General features: G+C 36.3%; 1 protein-coding gene across 1 annotated transcript; it reads left to right on the forward strand.

The window, feature by feature from the left end:
• Positions 1 to 252: 252 nt before the first annotated feature.
• Positions 253 to 15,534, forward strand: plxdc1 (plexin domain containing 1; the record flags this gene model as incomplete). The annotated part of the gene is made up of 8 exons (XM_051103769.1): positions 253 to 371; positions 628 to 727; positions 809 to 904; positions 1,043 to 1,124; positions 1,228 to 1,288; positions 14,273 to 14,396; positions 14,658 to 14,693; positions 15,530 to 15,534. Coding segments are annotated over 8 exons (623 nt in total), but the record flags the coding sequence as incomplete, so codon positions are not given.
• Between the last annotated feature and the right edge of the window lie 413 nt (positions 15,535 to 15,947).

Consider the following 15,947-nt stretch of genomic DNA (forward strand, 5'->3'; position numbering starts at 1 on the left):
ATATAAAATCAGAATTGCAAAGTGTAAAGTCTGAATTGCAAGAAAAAAATCTGAATTTTTAGTTTACATTTCATTTTTGAAATGTTTGTATATCAGAATAATGCATCTCTTAATAAAAAATAAAAAAATGTTTAAATGGTAGAGTATATCCCAGTACTGTCTGATTACATCTTAAAATGTGCTTAACTCTTTAGAATTATTAGAAAATTGCAGTCAGTTTAACAGAGAATTAACTTGACTTTGATGCTTCAGGTGACATATTTGTGGTGCAGTGGGACAAAGTGAGGCTGAAAGATCGAGAGACAGAAGGAGCTTTCACCTTCCAGACTGTTCTCTGTCGTAACGGGACCATTGTTTTCAGCTACAAAGACGTAAGTCAGATTCTGCACTTTCATTTAACCAAGATCAATTAAACACACATATAGCAAGCAGTACTGTGTACATGCAGTATAGAGCACATAGAGTATTACTGTGAAAATGTTATTGCCAATCACAGTTTTTCATCAAAAGAGTGTGAAATAAACTGCTCACAGACCATTACCCTAGCCTAGCATATAAAATTTACAAAAGAAAAGCAAATATGATTTTGATAGTGTCCAGTTTCCTCCTTTTGACATTTCATAACAGGTTCCTTTGCCTGTGGAGAAAATCAACTCCACTGAGCATCCAGTGAAAGTGGGGCTGTCTGATGCCTTCATGGCAGTTTTGTCTTCTCCACAGTCTCCAGGTCAACTGACAGTTAATAAATTCATAGTACATTTACACTGGTATCCTTTATTCCATTACTTTAATGATGTGTCATCAACAGATGCTAAACGACGGACTATTTATGAATACCATCGGGTAGAAATTGACACAACAAAGATCGGTAATAGCTCAGCATTTGAGTTTACCCCCTTACCAAGTGAGTAAATTGATCACAGCTTGCCTTTCTCTTCTTTACAACAATCACAATTGCTCATACTGAAAACAACTATTCATGAATTTGACTATTTATAGATTTGCACCCTGACATTAGACGTTATATCCTGTTTTATGCTAGCCTGCCTCCAGCACAATACCTGCGAACAATGTCTCCAGTCCAACTTGACATCAGGCTGTGGATGGTGCAATACTCTACAAAGGTAGCAGCATTAGATCTCAATATCCGCTGTGTGTTTCTGCAGAATTCACGTAAGGCATTTGTTCTCTCCTGACAACTGAATGTATGTGTCAATAATCTTTCAGGTGTTCAAATGGAATAGATCGATACAGGCAAGAATGGCTGGACTACAGTTGTTCAGAAGAGGTATGGACAAGTCACCAAATATGCATACAGATGGTACTCAACCAGAATGAGCTTTTAACTGCTGTGGGTACTGCTGCCGCTGCATCTGCAAGACTTTGACAAGTTATCTGACAAATGCGTCAAAGTGCAGTTTCACGAGTAGGAGTCAGCTTTGCCTTGCCAATGGATTATATTTGATAGCTGATAGTATTAAAAAAAGAAAAAACCCTCTGGTTAAAAAAAGAAAACAAAACAAAAAAAAAGAAAAGAAAAATTAACTCACCTCAAATAAACTAAAATTATATATGAAGAGTTTGGTTCCAAAATGCGATAAATGCCATTTTTTACAAAATTGAGTTCCTGCCAAAATCAGTATTGTATCTGGTCGGTATTGAAAAGGCAGTTTTTAATTTTACACAAAATGCGATATCCGCCGTGTTATTCTGTCATATTTTCTCCCTTTTTCTCCAAACCACAACAAACGCCAGTCCCCCTTCTCTGCAAAATGCGATATATCCGCTCAGCCAATCACAGTGCAGCATTTCATGCATTGTAAACAGTAAAGGACCCGCATCCTAGTTTTCAACGTTGAGTAATGTATCACAGACATATCTGACCTATCATTTCATAAAGTGTGAAGAGAGTGTAAATAAGAGATTCATTGTGCAGTGTAGACAGTTTGTTGATTATAATGGAACTTTGTGAGATCACAATGAACTAAGATGAGTGACAGCTTTGAATTATTTTAAGCTAGTTTGTAAATGAGATATTGATTTAATACAACAGTTAAATAAACAAGTTAATATTAAGTGACTTACATTGTCTGATTATAACACTATTGCCTGATTTTGCTCTTTTTCATTGTCAAAAATAGTTTGAAACAAAGTCACAACTGAGCCGCTGTGCATCGTTTTGTTTATGAATGAACGTGCATTTTCTAGTGAGTCAATGAATCAATTACCCATTCATAAAAAGAATCACTTGCTTTATTCCTGAAAGAATAAGCCGTTTGAATGAATCAAATGAATAATATGATTCAGAAATTAAATCAGTGACTTGCCGCCACCTACTGGCAGTATTAGTTTCATTTTTATCTTCTTTTTAAAATCATTTAATATTGCTATCTTCAAAATTAAATATTTAAAATAGGGCTGTCAACGATTAATCGCGATTAATCGCATACAAAATAAAAGTTTAAGTTTGCCTAATATGTGTGTGTGTGCTGTGTGTAATTATTATGTATATATAAATACACACAAATTAATGTGTATATATATGAGAAATATGTTATTAATATACAAAATGATTTTATTTATATATAATATAAATTATATAAAAATTATAATAAATACATATGCTTGTAAATATTTCTTAAATATATATATGAATGTGTTTGTATTTATATATACATAATAATTATACACAGTACACACACATATATTAGGCAAACTCAAAGTTTTATTTTGTATGCAATTAATCGCGATTAATCGTTGACAGCCCTAATTTAAAACATTAATCTCAACAAGAGTTTATGAATTTGATTGCCATCTCTGAGCCTCATTAAACATATGAAAATATACCTAAAAGTAAAAAAATAAAGAAATAAAAATAAAATTGCTATTACAAAGGTAACAAAATTCCCCTTTAATTCACTTTAAGGAGTCAAATATCACCTCGTAATGGGAAGGCTAATTTTTGATCAGATTTTTTTGATTATTGATTAGAAGGTGCTCCTAAAAATTTGACTGTGCTCATAAGTTTTTAAAACTTTAAAAAGAAAAATAAGCGTAGACCCCTAATGGATTTATTGCATTTTGGGAAAAATAATCAGTTTTTATAATAAATCTTTGAAAATTAAAATCTGGATTTGAATTTTTAATGTTGTTATAACCTAAAGATGCTATGTGAAAGTTTAAAACAAAAAAAAGTGGTTTTCATCTTGCCACTTACTTCATAAAGAAAACACATTTTTACTCAAATTAATCAAAATGGATACATAGCATTTTGGAACCAAACTCTTCATATATATATATGAAGAGTTTCGTTGCAAAACGAGATATATCCATTTTGAGAAATGTTGGTTATTTGACATTATTATTTAAGACATCAACAGTCAAGTTCATTCACAATTTTTGTACATTAAACTATTACTTGAGCTCAGTGAAGGCCAGGGACACAATATTTTTCAAATCCAGGATATTTTTTATTTAATTTTATGTCCATAAATAGTTCATAAATAAGTCAAAAACCATGCCAAAATGCAACATATTTATCTTAACATTGTCAAACATCTTAAATTGGTTAAAAAAAACAATACATCATAAATATATGGAATAGTATATACAAAGATTGATTAATAATAATAAGATTCTGAGTTAGTTTTGGCCAGAACATACACAACATAACATAATATAACTTTTTATATAACCTACGTGACTGACAGCTCGCCTACAGTATAAACAATTAAATGGTAAACGTTTTTTAGTTAGCCTATTGAATCCTCTTTTTAAAAATATATGTTTTTTGTTTTGATATTATCGTTAAATCAATGAGCAAACTCGGAGCACTTCACCGGCATTGACTCTCTTCCCAGGGGATGCTGAGCTCGCGCAGCATCCTGAACGTACTATAACCATCGCACTTTGTAAAGAAACTGGTCTGGCGGATATCGCGTTTTGTGAAAAAATACATTTTATAGTAGGCCTAAAATGTACATTCTTAAATTTTATTAATGGCAGCAATTCACACATAGATTAAGGTACATCTGAACAGTGATTTCCAATAATAAAATCCAAATGTCAAAAAATGGCGTTTATCGCGTTTTGCAACCGAACTCTTCATATATATATATATATATATATCCATCTTCAACTGTGCAATAATATTCAGTGGTGTCATGCACCTATTTTTTTTTTTTTTTTTGTGTGTGTGTGTGTACTTGTTTTTGCTACATTGTGGGGTCCCCACAATGATAGTAAAACCTGAAATTTTTGACATTGTGGGGACCGGCCTGCGGTCCCCACAATGTTAAAAAATTATTAAAAATAGTAAATGGTGTTTATCTGAAAGTGTAACGATACAAACATGTTTTCTGTGAGGGCTAGGTTTAGGGTTAGGGTTGGGTTAGGGGATAGACAATATCGTTTGGTCAGTATAAAAACTATAGAAGTCTATGGAAAGTCCCCACAATTCACAAAAACAAACGTGTGTGTGTGTGTGTATGTGTGTACTAATTTGTTTTTACATTTTGGATGGATTCTCTCGACCATCTGCACATCAAAATTAATTTTGCATATGAATCACATAAATGATTTTAGCTTCAAATCAGATTTTGTGCTCATTGTACAACAAATTACACAGGGAATACAAACACTGAACTTCATATGAAAACCTGCAATAGTTAATAACTCTCCCCCGACTCTATAGGCCTAAATGTGTAGGTTTCATGGCCATTTTTGTTGACTACCTACTGTGTATGTTTCTGTCATCATTTACTCTCATGACGTTTCAAAACTTTTTTCATTGTATACAGATAGATAGATAGATCTGTGACTTTCCAGTGCCACCCATCATATGTAAATGTGGTTCCCCTTCTAGGGGACACACTGGGGAATGCAGCCAGCATGAGCGGTGTCTGAAGCATGTTTGAAACAACGCCAGTCCTGTTGGTCCACATGGCCCATGACATCATAGGCGGGTGCCCAGAAGCATAAAAGGGCACCTGCTGAATACGTCACCATCTTAGCTGTCTTCAGGAGCCATCTGTTTTAAGTGCATGTGGGAGAACAAAGCAGGTGAGCATTGTAGATAGTGTGTGCCTCCGTGCCCGAGGTTTCTGACACTTGAGAACACACAACGTTTCTTTGTCAGGAGCTTGTGCGTTTGGTGCTTGAGGGCTCTGAACTTGCTCATTGTGAGTGTTTCCAAAGAGAAGCTCCATTCACATTTGTCCCTCTTCTCAAGAGATGAGTGACAAGTGTTCGCATCTTGTGGTTCAGGTCCCGCTGCTGCCGAGGCACGGTGAAGACTCGGATCCAGGATTTGTGTGTTCAAGATGCTCCTTTTGGGTTATTGGATCCTGCATATAGCATTTGAGTTGAGCAGTGCCTTAGGGAATATGTGTGCCTCCGTGTTTGGATTCTAACACTTGAGGGCATACTGTGCTTTCGCGATTGTCTCGGCAAGAGAACGCACTCATTGTGATGAGTCACAATGTCTAGCCTCCGCTCGCGTTCCTATTCCCGAGGGATGCAGGACGTTTGTGTCTTGCGGCTCAGTTCCGCCGTTGCCGTGACACAGTTTATCTCACTTCGCAATCATCTCTTTGATCTACGGGATCCGCACACCCTCTATTTGCTATAAGCGTTGAACCTAGAGTCGTTTCAGCCCTGATGCTGTGAGATCGTGGGCGGAGCTATATTCAGCTCAGCCGTGCCTCTTTAATATGCATGTTATTGTGTGTGGAGAGTCTCGCTGGGTGTGAATATATTTAAATACTGTGAAGAGATGCTTGCGAGCTTTCTCTCCCAGGTTCAGCACCTAGAGTGGCTATAGGGTATGATCCTTCCTGTGTTAAGCCGAGAGTATAGCTGTCTGTGGATGGTTATGCTCCAGCTCAAACTCTCTCGAGAAAGTGCTGAATTTTTTTTACTAGGAATCTGCTATTTGAGGATAGCTGTATTCTAACTCGGAGACTGCTCCCCTTTTAGGGTTTTTAAATAGTGGTCTCCTTGAGCCCCTTGCCTAGATCGTGCTGTCTCCCATTCTGGGTTTTAAGTAGATGGCCCACTTTCGTGGTCTGGGCAATCTTCAGCCTTAGCTGGGGGAACTGCTATTCGAGGATAGTGTCCAGCCCTCAGGTGCTATGGCCACTGCTTACATCAGGCTTTAATCTTGGACAAATTATGTTTATGTGTTCTTTCTTTAGCGAATCATTTACAGATGGTCCGGATCTCCCACTTGTGAGCTCCTGGTCAATAACATGGTGCATCGCTAGCCTACTGTGGGACTGATACGGATTGAGGACCTCCTTAGTAGAGCAATCTGAGGGTGGTTATACTCCAGCCATTGTTATGGCAGGATGGGCTTACTTGAATACAGCTATCTGAAGCTAGCTGTACTGGCAGCTACTCTTTGTGGTCTGGATAGTTCCAGTCAGTCCCCTTTCTGGTAGCCTCTTCCTAGGTACATAGCTACCTGAGGATATCAATGTGCTTGCTCAGTGACTGCTTCCATTCTGAGGGTCTTTAACTAGCGGTCTCCTTGAGCCCTTGCCTTGACAGTGCTATCTCCCCTGCTAGAGTATTAAGTAGATAGCCCACTCTCTGTGGTCTGGCCATCTAGGCTAGTTGTGTATTGTTATTCTGGTCTACAAGCCTTCACAAGACCTTTAGGACATAGCTATCTTAAGACAGCTGTGTTCTAGCTCAGCAGCTACTCTCATTACCTGGAATTTAAGTAGTGATCTCTCTGAGATCCCCTTAGAGGCTTTCTAGTTAGCCTCTTCAGTGGTCTTGTGTATCCAGGCTAGTATTGCTCACATAGCATACACTCTAAGAAACGCTGGGTTAAAAACAACCTAATTTGGGTTATTTTGGCAACCCAGTGCTGGGTCAAAAAGGTACGAATCCAATGCTGGGTTGTTTTGACCCAGCAAGTTGGGTTGAATTATTTGACCCAGCATGCTGGGTTGCTTTTTTATGGTTTAAAATTACTACACTGTTAGGCTAAAATGAACCCAAAACTGATCTAGGCATTAAATCTACAAATCTTGTTCATTTTAAAATCACTTTAACACACACAGAATGACTATCAAAATATAAATATTTATTAAAAACTACAACAAGAGAAAACATTTAAAAGTAAACTCTAAAAAGTGCTGGGTTAAAAAATAACCCAACCTTAACCCAGCCGCTGGGTAACTGGGACAGAACACGCGTTGGGTTGTTTTCTGTAATACAGTTAAAAAAACAAAAAAAATGCAACTGTAAACATCAGTTTAATGAGTTTTATTTCTTTTTAAAACAATTTTCAAATGGGTGCAGCTGTCACACATTTTATCCAAACATTACAGACACATAAAACAACAATTTTAGTAGATCAGTTACTTTAAAACACAAAACTGTGTAAACTAGGCACTGTAGATTCTGATTCTTTGTCAACATTGCAGCAGAACACTCAAAAATTATTACCACATGAGAATCATTCCAAACATTTTGCTATTAAAACTAAGCCAAACAAAGTGTCCAACAGACAATACATATGACAATTTAAAACATGTTACAAGTGGCCAGAAAAAAACTGTTGGCCTTAAAAACATCACACATGAAGACTTATGTCCATCAATATAATATACTGCAAGCTGGAGAAATTCCCAGGCAACGAGTCCGCTTCAGTGGCATGGCCCGTAACAATGGCGAAGGTCTGGGATGTTGTTGTCTCATCCCCAAGGCACAAATCCACCATGCTGGTCCCCACCTGTTAATTATACGACACTTAGTCTTGCAACATAACAAACATTTTAAGTGCATTTTATGATCATAAACACAGAGGCCTGAAAAAATGCTATGCTAAAAATACTAAATCTGAACACTTCATACAGTGGTAAATATCAGTGGTAAATATCAGTTTGCATTTCCAAAAATTCATTATATATATATATATATATATATATATATAAAAGTAAAACAAAACTTACAGGTTTGTATGTCAATGAATGGCTTCCAGAATTCTGTGGTTGTGGTTCTGTGGACCCTTCCTCCAGAATGGGCAGGACTTTGAAAGCACTGCCCCCTTTAGCATCTACACCATAAGAATAATACAGTGCAAACTGTGAAACTTATCTCATAATCAAAACAACACATTGAAACAATTTCATATGAAAAATGAAAAATTATTATTTCATATTAAATAATGACATAATAATAAAAAAAAAAACCCATTCAACTACTGCAGGTTAAGTTTAGGTATGGGGTGGGATTCAGGGATGTAGAATATGCTCATGCAGAATAAGACATCAGTATGTGCTTTAGAAGTACTAATTAACAGCCAATACACAAACTAATAAGCAACTAGTTATGTGTTACTGTACCATTGTATTTACCAGTTGATGTGTCAAATACAGTTGAATTTTGTTTCTATAGAATTACATATTATAAGAAATACCTTACCTGAAGTCATGTCACCCAGCTCTTAATGCACCTTTCCATCTTCCTGGGCATAGGCAACAATTTGATCTGCAATTGTAGCCCAATCTACAAAAAGTCTGCCTCTGGATGTAGCTTCCTGAAGTCTTGTGAAATCTGATAAAAGTTGCAAAAAAAAAATAAATAAATAAATAAATAAAATAATAATAAAAAAAACACACAATTGTGGTTAAATAAGTTAAAGCTTTTAAATGTTAGATGGATTGTTTGATTTTATTGCCATACCAGTTACTATGGTTATTTTAATGAAAATATCAAATTCTGAAACAAATCATGGTTATTGAATGTTACTGAATGATATAACTTACCTTCAAAGGTTTTAACCAGGGTATCAAGCTGCCTTTCCTTCAACTTCTCTATTATAAAGCTGTCCATCTGCACCAGCAAGAATCTCACATATCTAGAATGAAATTTCAGATTTAGAAAATTAGAATTTTACAAAACTGTTTCTACAGTGACTTATTTTATATAGAAAGCAGGTTAATGCGTTTGCATGCAGCACAGTCGTTTAAACACAGATCAGTTCTGTTATGCTGATATCGCGAGAAAGCTTCTCAAGCATTTAATATCGCGAGATCTCGTAAACGTTTTTTTTTTAGAAAAAAAAAAGGGGCAGAATCGACACTGTTAAAAAAAAATTCAGACGGCATATCCATTTAATTTTTATACTGGTCTCCTAGTTTGTAAAGCAACACAAGCATTCACTAAAATAGAGAAAGAGTAAAAGGACCTCATAAACAGTGGTGTCGTGGTGCCTGGAGAAGTGGGTATACGCCCCAAATGCAAATACACGCTGAAAAGAATAACTCACTGACGTCTGGACGTGATTCTCCGCAGTTTCTGATTAAATCGGTCGGGTTTTCTCTGTATCAGCCTCCCCTGACATGCCCTCGCGTGTGAACAGGCAGCATCTGGGTGGAGGAGTGGACGGAGCGGGCGCGGGCGCATTTAGGCGCAATCATCAAATATATTTAAAAGGAAGCCCGCGCCGCTGTTCGGACCGCATCACTGTCGTTACCGGGTGTTTTTAGGGAATATTTGCTTTTACCCACATGCGATTAAATTAGCTATTAGTTGTGGTCTGTCACGATTTTGGCTAACGCAGAACATTACTCGATGCGCAACAGAGGGGATTTAGAAGTGGGTACACGCAAAGCCAACTGATAAAGAAGTGGGTATGAGCCGTATAGCTGCGTATACCCTGCACTACACCATTGCTTATACACCACGAGAGTTAAAGTAAGGTGCATAGCGTAGCTAATGCAGCTACCTGAGGGGAAAAAAAGCGCGCGAAAATGCACAACATAAAAATGACCGATCTTTTATTGGATTGGGCACGTCGCAGACATTGACTTGAAAAAAATATGCCCTTAAAAGATCAATTTTAGTACGAAATGACATAATTCTGACAAAACATTAGGAAGCCATAGTATGCAGACAGTAACTGAACTTACCCCGTCGTTCTAACCTATGCCTGTTTTCATGAAGCGTTAAAAAAGGGACATGTGTAACGTTACTGTATATAAATAAAACTTTGCACACACACACAACTTTTATTTAACGATAAAGCCATGCTGAGGCAAAAAAAGTACCTCACTATAGGCTGCTACTTAACGTTCGTTAATCATTTACAGAATAAAACGCTAAGCCCGCACAGCGATATACCAAATATTACATTAAACAGTGAAATCACTGTGCTTTAAACCACAACTTATTAAAAAATAAAGGTAAATAACTATAATAATTTACCGTATAATCCTGCTTGCTGCGAATTGCCTGACCGCCTGACGAGGAGACCAGTGAAGAATCCAGAAAGTTCAATGAAGTGGAAAAATAAACAAACCGGTTGGGTTCAAATAACGTGTTCAGTGGTGACCCAGCATGATCAACCCAACAGTATGTTTACAGTACCTCAAACAACCCAGAATTTTGACCCAGCACAATTAACCCAGCAATGTGTTTACAGAAATAACCCAGCACTTTTTAGAGTGTGTGATTGTTTATTGTCTTTGCCTACCACAGTGCTCTAGAAAACTACAATAGCAGACAACAGTAACATTTATTTTCTAAAAAAATAACTCCCATCAGTCTTAAAAGAATGAAGCTATCTTATGTCTCTGGCCTTTTAAAATCTACATAAAACATTTTTACACCTAGTCAAAAAACAAACAAAAAAACAAACAAACAAACAAACAAAAAATGATAACATGAAATGATGACCTTTACTTGCCTTAAACCATCTTTCCCTCTCTAATGAAGAAGCTGAGAAGATCGCCGCAGAAGCAGGCTTCTGTGTCGTTAACTCCAAAGTTGGTTTAGGTTCTGCAGTGAAAAACACAAACATCAGTGGTTTAATTTAAATGTGAACAAGTCATGAATTTATCCTGTCTTTGGCTTTGAACATCTACATAAAACATTTTTACTCTTAGACAAAAAATAAATAAACAAAATAAAATAAAATAAAGATAACATTAAATTATTACCTTTATTTGCCTTAAATTGTCTTTCCCTCTTTTCTAAAGAAGCTGAGAAAATCGCCTCCTCACACAAGTAGGCTTCTGTGGTGTTAGCCTCAAAGTTGGTTTGAGTTCTGCAAGAAACAGACATCAATGACATCAGTCAATTTTAAATAACATGTGAACAAGTCATCATACTGTTGTTGCATCAAAATGTTAAGTAAACAACAGAAACATGTATTTTCTAAAAATAACACATTAATCCTGAAAGAATGAAGCTCTCCTATGTCTCTGGCTTTCAACATCTACAAAAAAGCAAACATTCTTTTACTAATAGTCAAAAAAAAAAAATGATAATATGAAATTATGCCTTATACCGTCTTTCTCTCTCTTCTGAAGAAGCTGAGACGATCGCCTCCTCAAGTCAAGTCAAGTCAAGTCAAGTCAAGTCACTTTTATTTATATACTGCCTTTAACAATACAGAATTGTGACAAAGCGGCTGTACAGTATTAAATAGGAAATAGTACATCAATAATGCAAAAAACACACGCAGTCTTCCGTGCCGTTAACTCCCAGGCACAATAAAGACTCAAAGCTCAACAAATCTGAAATAAATATTACATTCAAAACATTACATTTAACAATAAAAAAACTTTAGGAAACTTTAGGAAACTACTTTCAGTTCAATCGTGAAAAAAAAAGTTTACGAATTAACATGTAAATCTGTTAATAACACTCTATTAACAGCTAAATCTTCTGTAAATATGACATAAGAAACTCACAGAAGTTGTATTAAAGGTATCTCTTCCGTTCAGTAGAAGAGGCCGTTAAGACTATTTCTGAGGTGAAAACCACGTCAGTGTATTTTTCAATAAAAGCTCTTTTCCGACGACTTCCGCGTTCCATGAAATCTCAAAATAGTCCCGGACACACATAATTAATGATGACTTTACATTTTTAATCTTTACTTGACGAAAATCATCCTTCACTCGCCTCCATCTGCAGACACTGAGAAAATGGCAGCTTCTCGCACTGGTGACGTCCGGTGAACATGACGTGTGTGCTCTCTCTCGGGTTCGCAGTCTTAACCCAGCACTGCTGGGTTATAAATTAAGACCAGTTTTTAACCCAAATTGGATTAAATGAACCCAGAGTCCTTACCCAGCAGTCTCAACCCAGCATTTGGGTTGAAAAAACAACCCAGCATTTTTTAGAGTATAGCTATCTGAGGTGGGATGCTCCCCTTGATCTAAAACGGGTTCCCCCATTTCTGCCAGGTTATGTGAGCGGCTCATGGTGTCAGTGGCCCGTGCCCCTTTCTGAGGAAAGGCTTAGTAGATGTTTGTCACTTCCTTGGTGCTCTCCCAGCAGGTAGACCCTGTGGACCAATAGGATTGGCATTGTTTCACAGATGCTTCAGACACCTGTCATGCTGGCTGCATTCCCCAATGTGGCCCCAAGGGGGTGCAGCATCTCGTTCCCTCTCGGGGAACCATGGTTACATGCGTAACCCGAGACGTCATAGATTTTATTTTTAAGTAACTCTTATAAAATAAAATTATCAGAACATAATTAAGCAGTCAGAAAAATGAGAATCAAATGTACTGTATGACTACAGAATAAAGGTTGATAGAAATGGGTATAATGCTTTAATGATAATGAATCATCATTTCAACCTGATCTCATGATGAACATGTACCTGTGGGAACTTTTTCGTGAGACATGAAATACGTACCAATATGTACATATCACTGCTGTTTCCAACAGAAATGTCCACTGAGGCCCCCTACACTAGTGCATTTTCATTTTAAAATGTTTTAAAATAAAAATGATCCTCATCTACACTGGCATTTTCACTGCATTTCAGAAATTGTATCCATCTACACAACACACCTGAAAAAGCATGTCACATGACTATTCATGCAGTCTACTTAGGTACTTCTCAGAAATGTGATTTATGTACTTATCAAAAATGTACCTAAAATGACATTTAAGTATACGTGACTTATACTTAAAAAAAAAAAAAGTCTAAAGATATTTAAGCTATGCTTGTGCTTTGAGAACCCATGTTTTCAGTGTTATACTGTAGGGGGAGCTATTACAAATCTTCTGTACAGAATTTCCAAAACACAAGCGAAGAAGAAACCGAAACAACAGATGCTTCCACATTTAATCTAACATGATCATCAGACATTAAAAAATATTAAAAGTGTGTAGCGTTGAATAAAAATGAATAAAATGTCGACCTATGAAGAGGTAATAATGACCGTCAAGCTTTGGTGTTGATCAACTCCATCTACAATTTGATTATCATTCTGAATCCAATTCAGTCTTTTTCAGATTTTAGTTCAAAATGTTCTTTCTTTCTTTGTTTCTTTCTTACTTTCTTATGCAAGTGTTTATAAAAAAGAATGTATGAAGCTAGAATAAAATGTTTTTGTTTACATGCAGATACCCTGTTTTTTCTTTTGATGTTTTGTATATTCAGAAATTCTTATAACAAAACATTAGTGTTGGGTTCGAGTCCACCTAAGTCGAGTCCGAGTCTTTTACCAATCGAGTCCGAGACGAGTCCGAGTCCAAAATGCATCCAAGTCCGTGACAAGTCCGAGTCGCCTAAAAATTGTACTCGAGACCGGACTCGAGTCCGAGTACCCCAACTCTACAAAACATACAAATTAATAACTAAATAGGGACATAGTAGTATACTTAAAGTATGATGTAAATTCATTTAAAGAAAACTTACGAGTATTCTTGCAGTATAAAACTACTAATCTAGTAGTTTACTGAGACTACACTTCAAAGTGTACTAAACATGCAACAAGTATTTAATTAATAAGCTATCAGTATACCTATAAGTTTACTTTAGTATAGTTGAGGTACAAACTAAAACCATAGACGTACAATAGTACACTTACAAGTACTGCTAGTACACTGATATTTGTATACTTACCACAAGATATACTTAAAAATATACTTGAACTTTACTTAAGTATACTTCATAAAATAAACTTGAAGTATACATCTTTCTGTCAGCGGTTCACACCGGAAAGCAAAACACATGGATTGCTGTTTTACCATCTCTAGTGTTCATTTTCATTGAAAACTACAGTGATATGTACTTATTATTACGCGTTTTGCGTCTTGCAAAAAATATATATACTGTGTATATATATATATATATATACTGAACTTGAATATACAGGTATGTTTTCATCATTAGATCAAGTACTGGCAATTATGGTGGCTACTTAAGTAATGTTAGTACCAAAGTAAATGCTGGCTTTTTACTCACATTTCCTTGTATTAAAGTATAATTTCAGTTGGTATGTGCTTGTCTAAGGCAAAAGGCACATGTGACGATTATGCTCAGGGAGGACCAGAGAGTTCAGTCAGCCCTTTTAATTTATCACCATCAGTGATGACTCCTTCCCCTGCAACTCGACCCGCTAGTCCTATGACCGAAGGTGAGTATGTCCAATATAAGCTTCCGTAATACTTAACAACTGATCCCTTAAACCCATCACACTCATAACTGCAGCATTTTTGTTGTTGTTGTTGTTATGATGATTAAGCGTCAGTTTGCATGATGGTCAGCTAGATTGTTAGTGTATGTCATTGTCTTGTGTGCATTGTGCATGTGGCTCTTAAGCTAAAATACTTTTGTTCTGCCTACCTGGTCTTGTGCTTGCATTGCTCTACACAACAACAGTCTCTTTCCTCCACAGATGACACTAAACTTCTCTTTCACCAACATGGCAATGGTGAGTCAGTTAATAGCTTTGTGCTTCTTGGCTGTTACTCATTCATGATGAGTACATTTCAGCACTTTTTTTCCCTGAAATTTAGTGGAAAGAGTTTGGCATGTTTACAGATTTTATAGAGAAGTTTTTTTCATCTAACCTTTAACTCATGTAACTTAATGTAAGGATGTAAATCGCACTGTAAATCAATTCACAATTATTTCTTATCTCATTGCATCCCTCCACCATTCCAACACCTTTATTTGTGTTCTTTTTTAATATGTATTATTATAGTAGTGACTAAGAATACACAGCAACCCAAAATAATTTATACCCCACTGGCACTTTCCTTTGTATGTTTGTAATTTTTATTGGCATAAATTAAAAAAGAAAAAGATAAAAAAACTAAACATCATAAGTGTGGAAAAACATGAGGATGACTTCTGCAATGATCCATAGTCCCCACACCACAAAATGCCTCCAACTAAGACACATACACATCAGTAAACCAGTGTTCATAGGCGGAATATGTGCAGTCTCAAGCTCGAAATGACGTCATCGGTGCAAGATGACAGCAGCCATGATATTAGCAGCTATAAAGTGGAGAAAATTTATGTCTGATATAGGTTTCAGAAGTGGGTGTGGCAAAATGGCTCAGTAGTGTCACCTATACACTTTCAACAAAGTGCCCCTTGAGCTATGTTTTACCTACATGTACAAAATTCAGTAGACACATGTAACACACCAACACCCACAAAAAGACTCTTGGAGCAAAATCCAAAACCCAACAGGAAGTCGGTTGTTTTGATATTTCTCTGTGAATTTTGTGCCGTTTTTGCCATTTTCATGTGTCATAGTTTAAAGAACTCCTCCTAGAGAATTAATCAGATCAACACTAAATTTGGTCAGTGTAATCTAAAGGCCTTTGTTGCATCCAGTCAGGACATAATTATAATTATAATGACTTATACTGTCTTTTACGCGTTGTGTTGCGCCACATAAACATAAAACCATGTCTTCCTGTTTGATCGTAAAAATGACAAACAACAAGCACTATCTACACTGCTCAAAACTTGCATTTGAATAGCCAGTAGCAAATATGTAAATATGTATATGAATATGAAATATGAAAACGTTATTACAGGCTGTCAGTCAGAAGCACCAGACTGTCCTTAAATATTGCCTCAATTTATAGAAACAGCCTTTGTGCACTTGTGTTACAGGAAAAGGAAAAAGGAAAGGATGTGACGTGACCCATACTTGGAATTTGTGCTC

This window comes from Labeo rohita, unplaced genomic scaffold (genome assembly GCF_022985175.1).
Source record: "Labeo rohita strain BAU-BD-2019 unplaced genomic scaffold, IGBB_LRoh.1.0 scaffold_550, whole genome shotgun sequence".
Lineage (NCBI taxonomy): Eukaryota > Metazoa > Chordata > Actinopteri > Cypriniformes > Cyprinidae > Labeo > Labeo rohita.